This window comes from Marmota monax, unplaced genomic scaffold (genome assembly GCF_021218885.2).
Source record: "Marmota monax isolate L192 unplaced genomic scaffold, Marmota_monax_Labrador192_F-V1.1 WCK01_AAM20220418_F8-fsc00051, whole genome shotgun sequence".
Taxonomy (NCBI): domain Eukaryota; kingdom Metazoa; phylum Chordata; class Mammalia; order Rodentia; family Sciuridae; genus Marmota; species Marmota monax.
In genome coordinates this window covers 3,448,772-3,470,877 of record NW_026695202.1, presented here as the reverse complement: position 1 = coordinate 3,470,877, position 22,106 = coordinate 3,448,772, and the positions used below count along the sequence as shown (strand labels likewise).

Genomic DNA, 22,106 nt, shown 5'->3' with positions numbered 1-22,106 from the left:
TTCTCTTCCGTAGGTGAGGAAGCTCTAAACGAATACCTCAAAACCAAAACGGTGACTCTGGAGTATTAGAACAACGCCATCATCATCAGGAAACCTGGGACAGGAAGCCCCACTTCTCAACTCCGTATGCTGGAGAAGCCTGGTGTGCTGAAGAAGGCAGACTAGCCGGCAGCCAAAACCTGTGCACATGGACCATGAGAGGGTCAGGCCACTTGTCTGGGCATTTACACACGTGCCTGAGTATTTTCTAATACACCTTTTATACCTTAAAATGACTGGCAAGTGTTGGGTTTTGACAATGTTATGTATCATATATATTTCTAAAATATCAAGGTCATTTTCTCTTCTAAAACTAATCTATCCGTGGCTGTCCATCTTGAAAACATCAATATCAAGCAGCTATAAGATATAAGGTGCATTTATTAGAATCTGTGTGTACAGGTTTTAACTCCTGAAGCAAACCTATGGGTTACTGAAAAGATTTTCTATAATTTTGCTTTCAAGGAACAGTAGATCCTAAAAAGAATGTGAAGGGAATTTCTTTTCTTTTCATATTTGGAGTGAGATCCTTCTTTGTGTCTTTGATGTTCTCTTTTTCAATCCACTGTGAGGGTGATCAGTCCAAAACATTTCCTGGGGATCCACCTAGTAGATATGACATGGGATTACAACTCTGTTATGTACTGAGGCATACACAAAATTTAATAATGTGGTCTTTGACCTCACGTGGCTTAAATTTTACTAAATAGCCTACAAAGTGACTTTTATAATAAGACAGAGTGGCAAGTAAATAGGCTTTGAAGGCCGATCTTGATTCATATCATACCATCATACTATCTTTGGGAAACCGACACAACTTCTCTGAGCCTCAGTTTCCTTATGTGTAAAACAGGGACAGCAATACCTTCCGCAGGGCCCCTATTATGAGGATTTGATGCGACAATATAAGAAAAGCACAGCTGGGCATGGTGGACACACCTGTCATCCCAACTGCCCGGGAGGCTGAGGCAGGAGCATCACAAATTCCAGACCAGCCTCAGCAATGTAGTGAAACCCTGTCTCAAAATGTCAGGCTTGTGGAGGCTGCTGGGTGGGAGAAGACCAGTCCAGTGTGTGAGGCCCTGCTCAATCCCTGCACTGGGGGGAGGAGAGGAGCACCTTGTGTTGTGTGCTGCTCAGAGTGAATACTAAGGTCAGCTGTTGCCCTCTATCACTGTTTTAGGATGACACTGAGAGAGGTTAATTAACTAGAGGTTAATTAATTGGTTCCCCACAACCTTTTCCAGTAATCATCAATTCTTTGACTACTTTTCTCATCTATTATCCTAACAAGTGCCCGATACAGCAGAACAGTGGCAATGCTACCAGGGAAAGTCACTTTCCTTCCAGTGGCTTCCTTGTACGCCACAGGACACCTTCCTTTCCACTTTTCTACTGACTAGTTCTGCTGCTTGCTGGCTGTGTGACCCTGAGAAAGTCAGCTATCAACATGCCCCAGGCTAGGTCTGGTATCTAAAAGAGGAGATCAATCCCCATCTCCTGGGGTATGGCAAGGATCCAGTTACGTATACAACACACTGAACAAGTAGTGTACCACAGTGCTCAAGAAACGGCAGCCACCGTGGCCCACAATGTACTCACATAATTTCCCATTTCAGTCAAAAGTAGTCAGGTGGTAAATTATGACCTAACGTGACAAGAGGGGACCTCCTGAATCACAGAAGTCTCCAGAAGATGACCGAGCAATTAACTTCTATTAATCCTCCTTCTGAATTACAATTTCAGCGAACATGCCTATCTCTTAGGCTTTGAAGAAGCCATTACTTATTACTTAGGAGACTAGAGGAAGGAAATGTAAGGCATCCATAAACAGCAACAAAAACAGAGGCAGAAACACTTTCAAAGGGAAGGATACCAGTTTGATGCTGCCATGATCAACAGAGCAACTGTGGCTTGTAGGTATTTTAAATTATACTAGAGTCCATTTGCCATCAGAAATTCTGTCAGAATGAACATTGGGCCCAAAATGACAGTGCAAATTTGAATAAAATGACAAAGGCATTAGGATAAGCAACCGCTTTTATTGTCCGTTTGTTTCCTTTGCTGAGACAGGGACTCCCGAAGTTGTCCAGACTGGTCTTGACCTCCAGATCCTCTTGCCTCTGCCTCCTGAGTAGCCAGGATCACAAGCATGCACCACCACACCTGGAAAGTGACCCCTTCTCTATGAAGTGTTTTAACCGATTTCATGTGATTTGGAGTATCACTTTTTCAAATTATTTTAATAATAGAATGGTAGACAAAAATGTACCTATTCTTCTGAACAGATTTTATTCTCTAATTAGCATTAATCTCAGTAGCAGTGTTATTGATCCCAAGCTTCTCTGAGAATCTGATAAAGCTAGATCCCTCTGTCCCACTTCTACCCCCAAATTCATGTGCGCACACATCATTCTGCAAGTATCTTCAAGGGATTCACAGATCTCCCAGAGGCTACAAATGGGCCCCCAGATTAAGAGCTTCTGTCTTCGTAACAAGTTCTATAAAGCTCTTATGAGCTTGAGTTTCTATATCTGAGTGTTTATCATAGTCACAGGCTCCAATAAAATTAGTAAATGAATTTAAATTAAACACAATGATCTACAGTGGTTAGGTGGCTTAATTAACACATTGGGTAATTAAATCATCATTGTTCCTTCAAATCACCAGTTATCTGGCTAAGCCAGAGGATAAAGCTATGATCTGATTAACTCCTAAACTGGGGACCAAGCCCTTCTATTTTCCTCTGACCCCTGTCCTCAGGTCTTTGTGAAGGTGGCTCCCTTGGCTAACTCCCTTCTAGGCCTTTCCTCCCCGCTGCCCTGCTCGCTAGGCTCCCACTTAAACTCAGCTTTCATACCTGGTACCGGAGGTGTGTGCCTGCCCACTAGATGTGCAGCATCCCAGGATTGGCATTCTGTCACCTGCCAAGGGCCTGCTGTGTGTCCGACGTCATGCCAAGCACCCTGGAGACCTCTCTTAACCATCACGCTATCTGAAGAAGTAAACCGAGGTGCTCTTCTCACGACCTCCACCATCACCAACTGCCACCCTCTCACACCCAGACCATTGTCAAAGTCTCCCAGCGGCTCCTCCTAAAGTTTAAGTCGGATGGTGTTGCCCCTCTGCCCGCGTGTTTTGCTTACAATAACTTAGTCCAGCGTATTCATCATGGCCCGTCCACCTTGCTTCTGGCCAGCTCCCACCCATCGCTGTCCGTTTCCCTCTTGTTCTGATCTGCCCTGATGTTCCTCAAACACAATAATCATGCTTCCATCTCAGGGCCTTTGGACTTCCTGTTCCCTTCTCCCATCTAACAGATGTCTTTCTGGGCTGGGGCAGGAACCCTGATTTGTAGCATTTGCAGGCATCTTTAGGGCGGATTTCAAGCTACCAATCGGACTTCTCTGAACATGAAATCGGGATGAGATCCACTTGGTCAACAGCTGAGCGTGGGCGCCAGCACAGCATCACCTCTTCCTCCAACCCTCCCACACAGCCTCATGGCTCCCTGACTTCTTTCAGGTCTCTCCTCAAATATCGTCCTATTCCGGACACATTCCCAGGCTACTCTTCCTTAAATAGCACATGACCCTACACTCATACCTTCTTTATTCTAACGCTGTGTTTTCATAGTACTTATCACTGTCTGGCATGTATTTACCATTGATATGTTCCCATATCAATATGTGTCTTGTTCAATACTGTTTCTCCTAGTATGTAAGAGATGCTCAATAAATATTTGCTTTCAAATGGAGAAGTTTAGTAATCTGCTCAAATCACACAGCTATTGAGTGTTCCAGCAACGAGGCTGCTGGTCTTAATGAAGCTGAGATAATTTTTATTCCCGATGCCTAAATCAGGACCTGGGTAGGGAATAGTTGGTACACACTAAGTATTTCTCAATTAAAAAAATAAAAATTTAAAAAAGCACAATGGCTATTGTCTGCCCCAGCCCAGGGTAAGGAACCAAACTTGGTTTTCCTCACTTGCTCTCCAAGAAAACAAAGCAGAGGGAAACCTAGGATAGAAGGAAGCTATGAAAGGTGGTGGACAGACATCAGACATGATGGGTGGGTTATTTTACAACTTCTGTATGAATAATGCCTAAGTGGATTTTTTAAGTGGTTAAATAACATAAAAAATATGTAAAACGGGAAGGTAAGAACCATCTCTTCATACAGCAATAAACAACAGGTTATATTTGACACTGTCCCAAACTTTTGCAATGAACAAGTTTTTTTTTGTTTTTGTTTTTTTGTAGTTGTAGCTGGACAGAATGCTTTTATCTTGTTTATTTTTATGTGGTGCTAAGGATTGAACCCAGTGCCTTACACATGCAAGGCAAGTAAGTGCTCTGCCACTGAGCTACAGCCCCAGCCCATGAACAGGTTTTTTAAACTGTATTTAGTATAAGTTGAACATAATTTTGTTACTTGCTTTTAAAATTAACAATATATCATAAGCATCTATGCTAATAAATACACTTCTGTCTATTTTTGATGGCTTTAACTCAGCTTCTCTGCCATTCTTGGACATTTAGATTTGCTTTTTGCTATTTTAAATGTCACACTAAATTTTACATAAAAATCTGTGACCAAAGTCATACTTATTTAATTGCTATAAATTCCAAAAGTGGAATTCCTGAGTCAAAGAATGCAGTGATCTATCTATAATCTGTTTCCCCAAATCTCTGTCCACTGGGGAGTTTTCTTATAGCATCCTAACTCCTCACACTTACTGAGCACTGTTCTAGGCATGCAATGTGTATCAACTCATTAATCTCTTCCAATAATCACATTAAGGAGATCCCATTATCTTTACTTTACAGATGGAGAACTGAAATAAGTGGCTGGGCTGGGACTTGATTCAGACAGCTTCAGAGTGTGTGTGGGGCCCGTGCCTAGAGCACCCATGGTGACCAGGCCGCTGACTCCTCACTAACTTGGTGTTGTGAGGCCTTAGCAATGTGCTTAGCATCTCTAGGCCAGTTTTCTCATCTGTCAAGTGGATAGAAACATGATCTTTCATAAGGAGATAGCCATTTTCTTTTTTAACAACAAAGAAATTTACTCCAGCATAAAAGAAGTCTGAGTAGAATAGTACACTGGATGCAGAAGCTTAGTGATGGCCTCTGCTTCTCTGCTGTCCCTGCTGGTTCTACCCTCCAGAGCTGGCTCCGTGCATGGCCGCGAGACCAGAGCTCCAGGAAACAGATCCCGCATAACACAACTTCTAGAAGAAAGAAATTGTCTAAGTGCTTCCTTTTCAGGAATGAGACATACCTTCTTCCCAAAACTCTGACAGCCTTTCCTCACTCCTCGCCAGGAAGATTCAGATCACATACTGACCCCAAGCCAGTAACAGGCCAGCGTGCTCCATGACTGCATGATGGGGAATCCAAAGAGCACATTAAACTTATGGGAAAAGAATTACATACATATACGTATATTGTCTTTTTTCTTTGAGATTATGAATCAGGACTGTGAACGCATGTTTAAGCTGAATTACTTTATTTGTGTAAAGAGAAGGAAAAAAATCATTTAATGTACACTTACTGTATATTCCAAACAAGTGAAAGGCACTTGCTAGGCAGAGGGAAATACATGAATTCTTACCACATTAATGGACACAATAACACACAATACTTTGCAACATAGCTTTTTTTTTTTTAATTAAGTACCATATTTTATACACAATTAAAATATCACTGCTTGGGATATTCATTTAGAATTCACATCCAAGACCATTCAGTCTAATTTCCTGATTTATGGTTGTCAGGGAACTTCTGAAAGGCAGTAGGTGCTTCACAAGTGGGAAGAGAAAGTTTCATTCACCTTTGTAGGAAGAGAACTATTGGAATGGCTGCCATTGTCTCCTATCAGAGCAAGCTGCAGGCTGGACAAACCAAAGAACAAGAGATTTACTTTCCACAGACTGAGGGAAACGGCCCATGAAAACAATTTTTTAATAAAGGTGTGCCTTCCACAGAATAAAGTCAACAAACATGAAACACACGCTTCAAAGAATTTTTACTTCTGTGTGAGTAGTGTTGACTCTTAAAATGGAAACACGAGCAACAGTGCCAAGTACAGAACGGGCTCAGTAATGCCAGCTCCACACAGTCTGCCAGTTTGATAGGTAAAGAACGTCTTGGGGCTGAGATGGAGACTACTGGTAGAGCACTTTCCTGGCATACACAAGGCCCCTGGGTTCAATCCCCAGTACTAGAACAAAAACAAAACAAAACAACAAAACAAAAAAAAAACTTGATTTTATTTGCACATCTTGTGTTTAACAAGTTGAACTCTTTTTCTGTGAATTATTTGTTTGTGTCCTATCGTCTTCTCACTACAGAAATATTATTTTATCCCCCTAATTTATAATAGCCCATTATACATTTATAACACTCATTCTTTGTCACATGTACAAATACTTTCCCGAGAGACTGGGGTTGTGGCTCAGGGGTACAGCACTTGCCTGGCATGTGTGAGGCACTGGGCTCGATCCTCAGCACCACATATACATAAATAAATAAGTAAATAAATAAATAAATATCCATCAGCAACTAATAAAATATTTAAAAAAATACTTTCCCTGATTTATCCTTGCCTTTGAAATTTCTTTGGAATTCACTAGGTTTTAATATTTATTTGTATGAATTTTCTGTTCTCATTTGTAATATCCGGCTTTGAGGTTATGCTCTAAAAACGAAAAACCTTTCCAATTATATTATTAAATATGACCATGCTGTGGTATTCACCCCTTATAGGTTTTCTTACATTTAAATATTTAATCCATATATAATTGATCTTGGCACATGAGGCTAGAATCAGACCTTTTTTTAAAGAGCTTATCCTGACAATCTTTATGAATATTTCATCCATTTTATACTTACTGAAATAACATCTTTACCGTGTACTATATTTTTGTGTTTTCTTTTTCTCTCCAGCATCTCATAAGAAAGTCTAGAGGATGTATTTAGTTGCCGCCCTTCGCTGCACAGGAAGCACAGTTGTGTCACCCAACAGCCAGAGCAGGAGAGGAGTGTGAGGATTTTACACACGAGACTTACTTTCATACTGACATCCTCTGTTCCCTGGCCACTCAGTCTACTTCTCTTAGGATATTTCAGTGTGAAGTTACACCTTCACACTGCCCTACCCAGAACAGTCTACCAGCGCTCACAATGTCCTGAACACCATCCACTGACTCACTTGTCGACAGTGCCTACTGTGTACCACCTACTATGCTAAGTAGTGAAGCTGACGGATACTCTTCACACCGTGACGTGACTTCCAAGGGGGATGCACTGGAAGTACTTAATAATTCTTCAGTTTTTTGGTTTGGTATTGTTTGCTACTAAGTAGGAACTTTTAGGGGCAACCATCTGCGCTTGTAGGGAAAGAAGATACTTGAAGGGACTGCTGAGTCCCTTCAAGTTGTTATTTAGTTTCAGATAAGACCCTCTAGGGAAAAAACACCAGGAAGTGGTTTAAACTAGCCAAAGCCACCCAGTCCCTCCACTAGGTGACACAGAGTAAACTCTGCTCATTATAATGTCCCTATAATGCTGTGTGTTTTCCTCCTCAGTGGCATTCAGGCCACCATCTCTGATAATAAAAGCATGATCTCAAACTGAGGATGCTCAGGAAGGTGCTGCCTCTGCAGGTGAGTACAACGTCTCTAGTATGAGTTTTTGTAAGTCTCCCTGACAAAATCCCCTCGCCAGGGAGACACGACTTTAGGATTCATTCCTGCTGCTCTTTTCTTAACAAAAGTAAACCTCTTCCCACTTTTTATGCCCTGGTTATGTTACTGGCTTTGCACTCGCCAAGGGGCAAACCGCTGTGTTCAGTTACAGAACCACAAAGTACTGTACGACCTTTCCAGCAGACACTTGTGTCCAGACCTTCATACATGTAGTGAGGCACAGCTGGTTCCAAATTCGAACAGGAAAGACAAGAAGTAATCTTGAGGATTATCTACTGAGTATTTATAAGACACATTGGGCCCTTGAGAATAGGACAGAAAAGGAATCAAAGAGAACCTGAAAACTCTAATGAAAAAGTCCCTTTACCTCTAAGACTCAGAGACCAACGGTAAATCTCAGGTCTCTTTCCTGAGAAAAGTTGGGTCCACCCCAGATGAGATCCCCAAAAGTTTAATAAAATCAAGAATGAATTTGTAAACCCAGCTACTGAGGCTGAGGCGGGAGTGTCAAATTCAAGCCATTACCAAGGCCATAGGAAGAGGGAGGGAAAAAGGGATGGACCGAGAGAAGGGCTCTCCACCCTCCCTGCCTTGAGGTGCAAGACAGAAAAGGAGGAGTCACACAACAAATAGGCCTCTGAGGACCAGAGGAGAGGAAACTAGGTGGGGGACCAGAGGAAATGGGTAAAGGGACAGAAACTGAGGAGCTGGAGTGTGATTCAATCCATTTTCTATAGGCATTTATGGGGTAAGCTGACATCTGCCTGGCACTGACTCTACAGGGAAGAGGGTGGGCACCACCCAAGCAGGGTTATGGGAAGTGGCAATTTAAAGTGGCCACACCCGGGCTCTCCAATGCACGCTTTCTCCAGCAGGGGGCTCCTCTGTGTGAGCTTAGAAATCGCTGACTTGGGCCAGGCCCAGCTCCAGGAGAGCACAAGGGAGGGACAGGAGCCTGCTCTGGGATCTATTCCTGACAGGAAAGAGGCAGAATGTCCTTCATGTCCCCTCTGGGGTCATTTACATGTTACGGTTTGGATGTGAGGTGTCCCTCAAAAGCTCACATGTGAGACAGTTCAAGAAGATTCAGAGAAATGATGGGCTGTGAGTCTCCACCCAATCAGTGAATCAACCCCCTGGATTACCTGAGGGGTCTGAAGCGGCAGGCGTGGCCCCGGGGTGTATCTGTATCTGGCCAATGGAGGCTCCGCTGACTGATCAACATGTGAGCCGCTTTCCTCTGCCACACTCCTCACCTCGAATGGAGCACCAGGAATGGAGCCGGCCTGCCGTGGACTAACACCTCTGAAACCCTGAGCCCCAAATACACCTTTGCTCCTCTACAGCTGTCCTGGTCGGGTCCTTTCATCACAGTGGCAAAAACACTGACTAAAGGACACGCTACTCACCCGCCACTCATTCCCAGGTCCTGCCCCACTCAGCGGGCACAGCCAGGAGCCCCGAGCTGGAGCGCCATGGAGCGTGAGGGAGCAAGGGGGAGCCCTGATCAGGTCCACCACCTCGGAGGGGCAGCCTCACGGGAAGGTGGAGAGAGGCAGGACGGAGGGCAGAGCCCTGGGAGGAAGCCACCAGCCTGGCAGGGGCAGGCCGAGCAGGCCGGACGGACGGTGAGCGCACAGGGCAGGAGAACAGGCAAAGCTTGTGGGGGTGGGGGGGACAGGCCAGGCTCCAGAGAGCAGAGAGCAGTCACGGGAGTGTGCAGGAGAGCAAGGGGCCAGTGGGAAGGGGAGGAGCAGGAGGGCGAGTATGTGGTCACCCGACACCTTTGACAAAAAGTAAAGAACAAAAGAGGACTTAACCCCGAAGTGAAAGGACTGACTGTCTAAAGTGGGAAAAGGATAAGGGAACAATCAGGCTGAAGCAGTCTCAGAGTTCACGGGTTTTAACACACGGGGACAGGGCAGGCTTCACCTCAGATGGCACACAGACCATCAACGCCACTAACCCGCAGAACAGGGGCCTCTGCAGTTTATTCAAAGGGCACCTAGAGAGGCAGAAAGGAGGTGGGCCTTTGTCCTTCCTGGGACTCACTCATGTGGCTCGGGCTGTGGGAAAAATGAGCCCCTGCCCTACAGGAGCTTCGCACGTCTCACTGTTATCTGCCGGCCTAGACCCTGGTAATGGGAACATATCTGGGCCGCCTCCCTTTGAGGTCAGGGTACTCAGACACCACGTGTCCAGGGGTGACAGCCCTGATCTTAGCCACCATTTGTTTTTACCACGACCCCACCTGGAGACACTATTCCCTGAGCCAGGCAATCCCTGACTGGCACTGTGTGGGAGCAAGGAAAGGCCACGCTCCCTCCCTTTGCCCACCGATCAACGAGGTCTTCCGGGACAGTATTAAGTAGAAAACTGAAAAGTCCAAGAGATAAAGACTAGGGATGGACACTGCAGAGCCAAGATTCCTGAGCAAGGCACAGAGGCGGCAGTCAGTGGCCACTAGTCAGGACCTACCTTGGGAGACCTTGAGGGGATGCCCAGCTTGGTACCAACCCAAGGGACACTTGAAGAGAGACATGTGCTCATGTGAAGACACTGTACTCACTCCCTTCCTTCTACAGGTAGCAAACTTGATGTCAGTTCCCTCTGACCCTCTAGTGGGCAGTACCTTCAACAACTAGAAGATTTGACCCAAGTCACTTGAGAAAAAGAGGCTTGTCTTTTTTGGTCCCACGGCCTCAATGTGAGTTGGGAGAGGGACAATGATGGCCACTCAGCAGCAGCATCAACTATAACACCAGGGTGACCTACAGAAAACCTGGGTTGTTTTATCCATGAGGTAACTTAAAATAGAAACAAACTGACAATTTGTATTTTTACTTTAAAATAAATCTGTTATTTCTAGAAACCCATACTGAAGAAAGATGTCAATCATCATCATACACAAAGTTAAGCTTTCCAAACACCAAATCTCTTTAGTACAAGATAAAATCTCAGTGTAGCATTGGAAAATGCAGAAATGTTATATATCACAAATCTTCAAGGGCCAGCTTTGGTCTCTCTGAGAAACAAAACACACCGGATGTCACATATGCTAAATTAAATAAGCAAGAGGCCACTATCCTGAGGCTGTCTCCAGTACTCTAAGATCTTATGTAATGAGTACATTACCTCAGCCCAGAAATAAACTGAAATCTAATTTAGGAGGAGGGCTTTCAACAAATAACAGTTTCAGCCAAACAAACAGCTGAGCTTTAGAACTTGTCCAAATAATGCAAAAGCCTCACTGCAGCCAATCAAGTTATTTCTGCGCTCTATTTCCACGTCTGCCCTCACTACAGAGCAGAGCTTTTTGAACCTCTTTCCACTTTCAGTACTACTCAACTCATGCATTGTTCTTTGCTCAAATGAACCATTAAATTTATCTAAAATTTTCCTTTTATTTTATTTGGGGAAGGTATCGGGGATTGAACCCAGGGGCTTTACCACTGAACTACATCCTCAGCCCTTTTTATTTATTTATCTATTTATTGAGACAGGGTCTTACGAAATTTCTTAGGGCTCAGTTGCTGAGGCTGGCCTTGAACTTGTGATCCTCCTGCCTCAGACTCTCTAGTCACTGGGATTACTGGTGTGTACCATCAAGCCCAGCAAAAGTTTTCCTTTTAAACATGTCCAAATGAGAAAAATGCCTCGCTGTCACAAATCAAGTCATTTCTGTTATTTCGTGTCAGCCATCACTAGACTGGAGTTCTCTGAACCTCTTCCTTTCCGTTTTGAAAGCTACCCCATTCATGAACTGTTCTTTGTACAAATAAACCATTAACTTCGTCTAAAGTTTTTCTTTCAACACATAAGAACACTATCAGCTTCAGAAATGTAAAACAGCCAGTGAACCACACTCTTTTTCACAGAATTAGCAGATATACACCACCTGTTTCTTTTCAGATCAATTTCTTCACTGTTTCTTTTTTTTACTTGCTGGACTGTCCAACACTTCAATCTTGCCTTTTCCACCTTCTGAATTAGGAAGCTTAATGTTATCTATGGTAACTTCAGACGAGATGCTGTCATCTTCATCCTCAGATTCTGAACTGTCCTCTGAACTCTCTTGTGAACTCTCCTCTGAACTGTCCATTTCTTTTGAATCTGAGTGATCCATCTCAAATAAGGCCACATCCTGCAAAACATATCAGGTGAGAAATCTATTTCATAAAAAATCTATAAAACTTTGTTAAAAAAAAAAAAACATGCACAAAGGGTAAGAAATGTTTTTTAATAGAACATGGCACTATCATGTTTTCAGTTGCCAAGATCCACCAGAATGATGACTGACATTAAGGTCTAAAAGGTCTCCTATAGCCTTACTCTACATATCCTGGACACATTCAGCATCCCTTCATTTAAATATTAACATGAGCCAGGTATCCCACTAGATTCTAGAGATTCAACAACACAAAATCAAAACAAAACCCATGCCTTCATTTTTCAGCAGAGACCAGCAAATTATAAGCTAAAGGCCAAACCCTACCTGCTACCCACTTTTGCTCAGCTTATGAACTAAGAATGGCCCACAGAGCCCAAAGTATTTACCCATCTGGCCTCTTACAGAAAATGTTTACTGACCCCCGTTCTAGAGGGGAAAGAAAGGAAACAAACAAATACATATAAAGCAGAGTACAGGGTAGTGAAAACAGAGAAAGATAAAATAGGGCAAGATCCAGGGAAGTTCTCCTGATGAGGTGACAATTGAGAGGAGATGAGTCAAAATGCAGAAATGTAGACACACACATTGTAGGTGAGAAAGTCACGCAGGAGAAGCCCTGAAGCAACGACACTGGGAGCCAGAGCGCAGCAGACAAGGGGCTGTGAAGAAGGTAGGGGCAGAGACAGTGAGCTGGAGGGCTGGATCACCGAGCCCTGGGAAGGATTTCCATTATTAGGAACACTACGGGGAAGGCCTCAGGGACTAAACTGTGTGCCACACACTGTGAGAAGAACAGACCCCAGGGAGAACAGAGCAGAAGCAGGAAGCCCTGTTAGGAAATGACTGCCGTGGTTCAGGAGAAACCACAATTACCTGGATGGAAAGAGGCTACCCAGAGTGCTTGGAGGGGGATCTATTCTGAAGCAGTCCTGAATCTGAACGGGATTCGCTGATGAATGGATGCTATTAACCGTGCTGCCAGCTCTGTTCAGACACTAGTGTTACAAAAGGAATTCCAGGTGGCCACGGAATGAGTACAAATGGGGCAATTTCACTGGAAGCTTATGGGATTGATCATTTCTTATAAGCACATCATTTATTTCCACACACTCAATGAATCAGATTATAATTGCCTCTTTTGGGAAAAAATCAAATCAGCTAGGACAAATTAATGCTTCAAGTTAACAAATGTGATATTTGGCTTGAAAAAGCCCACCAGTGACTCCACATGACTAAATCCCTAAGCTCCACCCACAGAAGCTCACGGACTGGTGAATGCACCATAAGATGTCTAAATTCCTACGCAGTATTGGAAACGAGCGTGCTCTCCGGTGGCTCGGAAGCAGAGACAGGAGGATGGTGAGTTCAGAGCCAGCCTCAGCAAAAGCAAGACGCTAAACAACTCCGTGAGAGCCTGTCTCTAATAAAATACAAAATAGGGCTGGGGATGTGGCTCAGTGGCCAAGTGCCCCTGAGTTCAATCCCTGGTTCCTGCTCCCCCAAAAAAGATTCAGTGGGCAAGTTCTCACTCTGACTTTTAGGTGACAAGGCACATGCTGATTTCACTGTATGAAATGAAGGAAAAGCATAGTTACCATCTGTATCACTTTCCCGAGAGTCCCATCGAGACTCTCGATATTGAACCGACCAGGTGGAGCAGCAGCCATTTCTTTCCGTAGTTTTTCATTTGCCTGGGCCATCTGGGGGAGAAAGTTCTGAACTTGGTCTAACACTATGGAGAGAGAAAATGGCATAGCAACATTCATGTGAGTAAATTCAAAATCCAGGATTCTCTGTAAATTCATCTGCATTGAATAGTAATAATAATAAATCATTCAATGTTTCCATGTTAAAAATATCTGTTCACTTCTGAATTATTTTTCCCCCAGTACTAGGAATCGAACCCAGAGCCTCATGTGCTAGGCAAGCACTTTACCACTGAGGTACTACACCCCCAGCTGTTTTTTCAATTTTATTTTATTTTTTTAAATATTTTTTTAATTGTAGATGGACACAATATCTTTATTTTGTTTATTTAGTTTGTTTTATGTGGTGCTGGGGATAAAACCCAGTGCCTCACGCTTACAAGGAGGCAAGCACTCTACTACTGAGCCACAACCCCAGCCCTAAATTTTATTTTGAGACAAAGTCTAAGTTGCCCCAGCTAACAATGATCTTATGATCCTCTTCACACCAAGCCACTGAAAGCAACAAGACTACACAATTCAGCAACTAATTATTTCTTTAAAAAGAAAAATTGTTTTGCATTACTGGGATTGAACAGGGCATTCCACATGCTAGGTAAGCACTCTACCATTGAGCTCTAACCCCAGCCCTTATATGATTATTTTGAGACAGGGTCTTGCTAACTTGCTGGTCTCAAACTTGCAACCCTCCTACCTCAGTCTCCTGAGTAGCTGGGATTACAGGTGTGCACCACTATGCCTGGGGCTCACATGTTTTATTTCTATTCCTCACACAACCCCAGCACTACTAACTCCTGAAAGGATGGCATTCTAAAGTACCTGAGTAAGGAGACAATGCCATAACAGTTAAGTATGCCAGGTTCTGAGGCTTACGATGAGACTGTCGCGGTTACTGACTTATTCCAGCTCCGCCTCCTAACTTACCTTAAGCAAGTTAAGTAAGCAATGACTGTCACTGCCTGCCAATATCCGCTCCCCTTTTTCTGATCTCCCCTTTAAGCCTGTGTTACTATCAGTCAATCATCTCTCCTCCTACACATGCCTACAATTTCCACACCTGGGCCACTGTTTGTTTGGTGGCACACAGAGATGCAGCACTCTAGTCGGGCTAATACCTCATCAGACTGTGGTGTCTGAACTGTCAAGAAACATTCTGAGTGACTGACTCCGGGAGCAGCTGAACAAGAGGCTCAACCTTCCAACAGAGCAGGCAACTTGCCACAGAGAGGGTTGAGCCTGCTCTAGATCCAGGCCAACACCTACAAAAGCAGAGCTTAAAGATACAGAGCCACAGGCCCCTCAGGACAGGGAGTCCCAGGATCCAGATATGCTTGAAATTGCTGTCCCTGGGTTCTTTTACCCCAATAATATAAGCCAACATAATTTCTTTCCTTTCTTTAGACAATGTGAGCCGTGTTTCCCTTACCTGCAATTAACAGTGCTAACTGGGGGCTGGGGCTGGGGCTGGGGCTGAGCGGTAGAGCACTTGCCTAGTATGCATGGGGCACTGGGTTAGATCCCTGGCACCACATTAAAAAAAAAAAAAAACTAGATAAATAAAATAAAGCTATTGGGCTGTGGTTGTGGCTCAGTGGTAGAGTGCTTGCCTGGCATGCACGTGGCACTGGGTTCAGTCCTTGGCACCACATAAAAATGAATAAATAAAATAAAGGTATAAAAAATGCTGTATCTGTTTAAAAAAGAGTGCTAACCGATAAACATGATTTTACCACTCAACACCTAAGCATGCTCCTCTGATAGAGGTGTGATAACTGCCAGGCACTCTGCTAAATACAGAGGAGTCAACAAACAAGGGGTATTTAATGTCTTTGTATCTCAAAAGAGGCCTAGCAAAACTATCCCCATAACAGACTCTCAAAACTCATCAAGCCACTACTAGGGCTATATGACAGATGACTAAAATATCCAGTAGACAGAAGAAGAGACCCTGTATACACACACAGCCTGGCACATCCTGAATACTGAATAACTGTTAGTTTTCCTCCCCTTTCAGATACAGAGAGAAACTACAGACAAAAATCAAGGTATTTCCTTGTCTAAAGATTCAAATGTATTATCAGAGGCAGGATCTCCTTCTACTCTTGGTTGTTTGGTACTGGAGATTGAACCCAGAGGCACTTTAGCACTGAGCTAAAACACCAGCCCTTTGTATTTTCTGAGACAGGGTCTAGTTGCTTAGGACCTCACTAAGTAGCTAAGGCTGGCCTCAAACTTGCAATCCTCCTGCCTCAGCCTCCACAGTTTCTGGGACTGCTTGTATATGCCCTCACTCCCAGCTCCGTTTTCATTTTTTACTAACAAATCAAGTGGAGCAAAGTAAGTACTAACTTATTCAGCTTGAATCATTCTCAGAAGCCATATTTCTGCCTGTAATCTCACCTACTGGAGAAGTGGAGGCACAAGGATGCAAGTTCTAGGCAAGACAGAGCAACTCAGTGAGACCCAGTCTCAAAAAAAAAAAAAAAACGAAAGAAAAGAAAGAAAAAAGGGCCGAGGTTATATAATTCAGTAGTAGAGTGGATGCCCACCACATGGGAGACTCAGGGTTCAATACCCAGGTTTTTTTTTTTTTTTTTTTACACAAAACATAAACAAATGAACAAATAAATAAAATACAATAAACTTAAAAATATAATAAAAATTTTAAATGGGCTAGGGACATAGCTCAGAGGTGGAGTACCTGCAGAGCATGTGTGAAGCCCTGGGTTCAATCATCAGTTACATACACACACAATTCCAAACATGTAAATAACCAGCAATGACACTGATGACAATAAGAATGTTAAAATAACTACCATAAATATACTGCATACACTCAACAAAGCAAACAAAGCACAATGAGGAAAGAAATAAAAGATAAAAGGACTCAAACTGAAGGTGTAGAGAAGGAAACTATAATACCTGATTCAGGATTAACAGATTAGACAATCATGAAGATTAGTGAACTTGAATGTACAGCAACAGAAATTATCCAAAATAAAACAAAAAGTAAGACTAAAAAAAAAATAAAAGGTATTAAAGAACAAAGGGGCAACTTCAATTGGCAAAATGTGTATTTCTCGAGGAAAGGCAAGAGAGGAAGAGGGACAGAGAAAAATATTGGAAGAAAAAAGTGAAAATTTCCCCAAATATGATAAGAACCATAACCCCACAGATCCAATAAGGTCAATGAATCTCCACGCTCCAGAATCACAAGAAAAACCATGGAGCACATCATCAAGTGGATAAAAACCAATGGTAAGGAAAATCTTAAAAGCAGCCAGAGAAGCCAGGCACAGTGGCACATGCTGGTAATCCCAGCAACTTGGGAGGCTGAGGCAGGACAATTTCAAGTTCAAGGCCAACCTCAGCAATTTAGGGAGACCCTAAGCAACTCAGGGAGACTTTATCTCAAAATAAAACATAAAAAGGGTTAGGATGTGACTCAGTGGTAGAGTACACCTGGGTTCAATCCCCAGTATTGCCAAAAAAATTCTTTAAAAATTCTTTTTTAAAGCAAAAAAAACAATAAAACAAAGGCTAGGGCTGGGGATGTGGCTCAAGCGGTAGTGAGCTCGCCTGGCATGCGCAGGGCGCTGGGTTCAATCCTCAGCACCACATACAAATAAAATAAAGATGCTGTATGGACTAAAGATTTTAACCAATAGTTCACCAAAAACATTTAAACAGTAACACATGAAAAGATGCTTGCTGAGTATGGTGGTACACATCTGTAATCCCAGATATTCAAAAGGCTGAGGCAGGAGGACTGCAAATTCAAGGCCAGCCTCAGTAACTTGGCAAGACCCTGTCTCAAAATTAAAAAAACAAAACAAAAAAAACCACAAACCAATACCACTACACACACAATAGAATAGACTACACTCAATGTTGGTAAGGATATGCAGCAAATAACGAAACCCTCCTACCTTGCTTTCAGGAATGCAAAATGATAGATGAATTTAAGCAAACAATTGAACAATTTCACTTCTAAGTATGCACCTTCCCAAAATGAAAACCTACGTTTACACAAAATTTGAACAAAAAGCTACCATGTAGTCATTTTAGCTACTAGATTCAGTGCACGGAATGGTTCAGTTTTTGGAGTATTCATGATTTCTTAATTTATAAATACAATAACCTCCTGCATCATTTACATTGTTTTCATTAAATATTTGACATCTGAATTACACACATATTGACTATTATATGAGAGCCATTTAAAAAGTGAGTGAACAAACTTATAAATGTGCAGTATAATATTAATATAGAATAATTAATAAACAGAACTGGCTTGGTTATGTCATACTATAAGCAACATTTACCATTTAAGTACCTGTGTCCAACTGAGGGATGTCGTGGTGCTTTTCCATAGACATATATTAAGTTTGGGGCTTACTTAAAAAAAATCCCATGGAGATTAACCATAATGTTTTTTTTTTTTTTTTGCAGCACTAGCAATTTCTCCCATGGTAGACAAGCATCCTACCACTAAGCTACAACCACTGCTGTTGTTTTATAAAAAAAATTTAAACAGGGTTTTGCTAATATATCCAAGGTGGGCTCTAACTTGTAATCCTCCTGCCTTGGCCTCCCAGGTATCTGGGATTAGAGGCATGTGACACGGTACCAGTAACAATTAGTTTTTGTCGGTTTCTTTTTTGAGTGTAGGTCTTCCTATGCTGCCCAGGTTGGTCTCCTGGACTCAAGTGACCCCTGGGCCTCAGCCTCCAAGTGCCAGGATTGTGGGAGCAGATCAGCACACCCCGCTATCAACAATAATTGTTTTTGGCTTCCAAAAATTCATACCTCAAGTAGCTTTACAGGAAAGTCAGCTTAAGGCAGGGGAGTGATACAAGAAATTCTATCCTTATGTATTGATTTTAAAATAGGACTTATTCCACTGGACTTTGTGGCTTGATGTCTGACTTATAAAGACAGAGATTATCCCATCAAATAACATCTTCATTAGACAAACTTTGGCATTCTTAGCACAAGACAGGGAATGAGGTACTTACACGGGCTCCTTTCTATCCGAACTGTCTGAAGAGTGGAGGTCTCTCTGGAGTTAGGCTTGGAGTTGATGAGTAACCGGTCCCATATACCTGAAAACACATAGAAACTGATTAACTATAGTATAATAAAAATAACAGGAACTGAGGTTTAGGGGTGTAGCTCAGTGAAAGAGTACTTGCCTAGCATATTCAAGGCCCTGGGTTTCTAGCACTGTAAAAAAAAGGCACTCGGAGTTTCAGTACATTTTGACTGTGTGTGTATATCCTTTCTTAAGCCTGTCTCCTTCATCATTATTATTACACCTATGAGTAATAAATGCACATTGAACTCCATTTTTCTAGGTCAGAAATGCATCAGTGCACAAATGCGAGCCTACAATGATAGAGGAAGCAGCACCAGTATAATATTAGTTGAGTAAAGCCAGAAATAGTTTCTAAGTCTGTAAAATCAGTCAACCTGGAGCATTTGTTTCTTCATTTGTAAAATATGCTTATCTGGTTACTTCTTTAGACATGCCCAAGCTAGGCAAAGCAGCTCTTCAGGGAAATTTTGTTTCCCGTTCCACCTTTTGAGCTTTCTCACCCACTATTCCTCCAGTCAACCTAACTTTCTAGCCCATGAGAGCTCTGAGAACAGAACTTTTAAAACTCAAGTCTTTGCACACTATTTCTTTTTCTCTATTATTTTTGTTCTTTTCTTTTTCTTGTGATACTGGGGACTGAACCCAGGGGTGCTCTACCACTGAGCTACATCCCCAATCCTTTTTATTTTGAGACAGGATCTTGCTAATTTGCTCAGGCTGACCCTGAACTTGCAATCTTCCTGCCTCAGCCTCCCCAGCTACTGGATTTACACACCATTTCATACCTGGAAAATCTATTCACTCTCTGGTACAAAAATCCTGTTCATCCTCAAAGCAGAGTTAAAGAAATACCCACTGAATATTTACTACTTAAGGACTAGTCATTGGATTAGTTAGAAGCAGAGCTGCACCCAGACTACTTGAAATCACATCACAGGTTTGCTACTTTCCAGCCACAATCCCTTCAGATGTATTCTTTAAGGATCTGTTTTTTTTTTATCTGTATGCACACCATGCCTCAACTTGCTCACCTATAAAACGGAGAAAACAAGAGAACCTTCTGCTCAGTTTCGTGCAGTATTAAATGTTCAGTATTAAACTCTGAGGCATAGCAAGCACTACACGAGCTTTGGCTATCACTGTCATTACAGCTCCTTCTCATGCTCTGGATTCTCATCTTTTCTCCAAACAAAAAAAAAAAATCTTTTCTTCTATCTACTAAGAACAGTCGCAGGCCCTTTTATGCATTCTCCTCCTGCTCACAGAAATTCTACTGGTACTACCACCTCCATTCTCGAAAAGTGAACGCCGAGGTTTGGAAAAGGTAAATAAGTCTCCTAGAAGTCCCACTGTGGAACCAGGATTCGAAACCATCCTTTAATTCTACGTTAGTGTCTGAAATTCTGTGCACGTCTCCCTCCAAGAGCGCGGCGCTGGGGGAGCTCTGTGCGCGGAGGAGGAGGAACGCAGTGGTCAGCTGAATGATCACCAGCTTCGCCGACCAGCAAGTACTCGGACACAGACAGCAGGGCCCGTCGCCCTCGCTCTACCCGAGGAGCCCCGCCGCAGCGCCCTGCAGCGTGGACGCCCACTGTCTAGCGGAACAGAACCGCCAGCGCCCGCGCCAGCCCCAGGCCCGCCGCGGCCTCGCACGGTCCCCGGGGCTCCTCCGCCGCACGTGCGCGCCCCACGCCGCCGCCACCGGCCCCTCACCTCCTCGGCCACCGCTCCCCGCTGTCAGCAGCTCGCTGGACACGGAGGCCCCTGAGCAGTTCCGGGTGGACGACGAACAGCTAGAGCTGGGACTGGCGCTAAGCTCACCGTGGACCTCCATGCTTTCCCAGCCGGCCTGCAGGAAAGAGCCCGGATGCAGGAAAGAGACACAGCCGAGGGGGCGGAGCCACGGCTGTGATTGGATTAAACCAAGCTGTGGGCGGGGATAGGGCGGGGCGAGGGACGGCCGGGCTAGCGTGATACCTAGCGCAAGGAAGAGGTTCCCTCTTTGGGGAAAGCAAGGTTGACGCTGATTGAGGTACTGTCCTCGTCATTAGAGCTGTCAACGCTCTATTTATTTAAACAAATTCGAACATTAAGAGCATAGCATGAAGCTGCCCTCCTCTGCACTTTTTTTCTTAAATTTGTTTTTAAAATTGTGGAAAACACGTAGCAAAATTTACCATTTTAAGCATTGTAAGTGTATTGTTCAGTGCACTACTGTTCAATAGTGTGCACAGTATTGACATTGCTGTACAAGGGATCTCTAGTACATTTTCTTTTTTTTTTTTTCAGGTTGTATACAAAGTATATTCACATCAATTTGTGTCTTCATACATGTACTTTGGATAATAATGTCCATCACATTCCACCATCATTTCTAACCCCATATCCCCTCCCTTCCCCTCCCACCCCTCTGCCCTATCTAGAGTTCATATATTCCTCCCATACTCCCTCTCCCTCCCCCACTATGAATCGGCCTCCTTATATCAAACAGTCAGCATTTGGTTTTTTGGGATTGGCTAACTTCACTTAGCATTATCTTCTCTAACTCCATCCATTTACATGCAAATGCCATGATTTTATTCTCTTTTATTGCTGAGTAATATTCCAGTGTGTATATGCCACATTTTTTTTATCCATTCATCTATTGAAGGGCATCTAGATTGGTTCCACAGTTTAGCTATTGTGAATTGTGTTGCTATAAACATTGATGTGGCTGTGTCCCTGTAGTATGCTGTTTTAAAATCCTTTGGGTATAGACCAAGGAGGGGGATAGCTGGGTCAAATGGTGGTTCCATTCCCAATTTTCCAAGAAATTTCTATACTACTTATTAAACCCCTATCTCTCACCATGCACAAAACTCAATTCAAAATGGACCAGAGACCCTGCATATAATAGAAGAAAAAATAGGCCCTAATCTCCATCATGTGGGATTAGGCCCCAACTTCCTTAATGAGACTCCTTTGGCACAAGAATTAACATCAGGAATCGATAAATGGGATGGACTCAAACAAAAAGTTTCTTCTCAGCAAAAGAAACAATCTGTGAGGTGAATAGAGAGCCTACATTTTGGGAGCAAATCTTTACTCCTCACACATTAGATAGAGCACTAATCTCTAAGGTTTATAAAGAACTCAAAAGCTGAACACCAAAAAATAATAATAATAATAACCCAATCAATAAATGGGCCAAGGACCTGAACAGACATTTCTCAGAAGATGATATACAGTCAATCAACAAATATATTTGCTAGCAATTAGAGAAATGCAAATCAAAACTACTCTAAGATTTCATCTCACTCCAATCAGAATGGCAGCTATTATGAAGATAAATAACAATAAATGTTGGCGAAGATGTGGGGGAAAAGGTACACTCATACAC

The 22,106-nt window shown here is 43.0% G+C and overlaps 2 protein-coding genes across 4 annotated transcripts in view; one reads left to right on the top strand and one right to left on the bottom strand.

Moving 5' to 3' along the window:
• The window catches only part of Aldh1l2 (aldehyde dehydrogenase 1 family member L2), a 55,424-nt gene extending 51,625 nt beyond the window's left edge, over positions 1-3,799 (top strand). The window contains exon 23 of the mRNA XM_046429358.2: positions 14-3,799. Coding sequence (XP_046285314.1) covers positions 14-69 — 56 coding nt within the window. The 3' untranslated portion in view covers positions 70-3,799. The remainder of the gene's footprint in view (positions 1-13) is intronic.
• Positions 622-20,587, bottom strand: Nopchap1 (NOP protein chaperone 1). 3 transcript variants are annotated; one of them, XM_046429360.2, is made up of 5 exons: positions 20,441-20,587; positions 18,648-18,734; positions 13,519-13,655; positions 11,651-11,896; positions 622-645 (listed from the first exon to the last, which is right to left on the bottom strand). In XM_046429360.2, the coding sequence occupies exons 1-4, from the start codon at positions 20,559-20,561 to the stop codon at positions 11,675-11,677; spliced, it is 567 nt and encodes a 188-aa protein (XP_046285316.1). In that variant the 5' UTR covers positions 20,562-20,587; the 3' UTR covers positions 622-645; positions 11,651-11,674. The 3 variants fall into 3 exon arrangements, with proteins under 3 accessions (XP_046285316.1, XP_046285315.1, XP_058430191.1); XM_046429359.1 differs by lacking the exon at positions 622-645 and adding an exon at positions 5,536-5,937; XM_058574208.1 differs by lacking the exon at positions 622-645 and having other exon boundaries at positions 5,536-11,896.
• Positions 20,588-22,106: the final 1,519 nt, after the last annotated feature.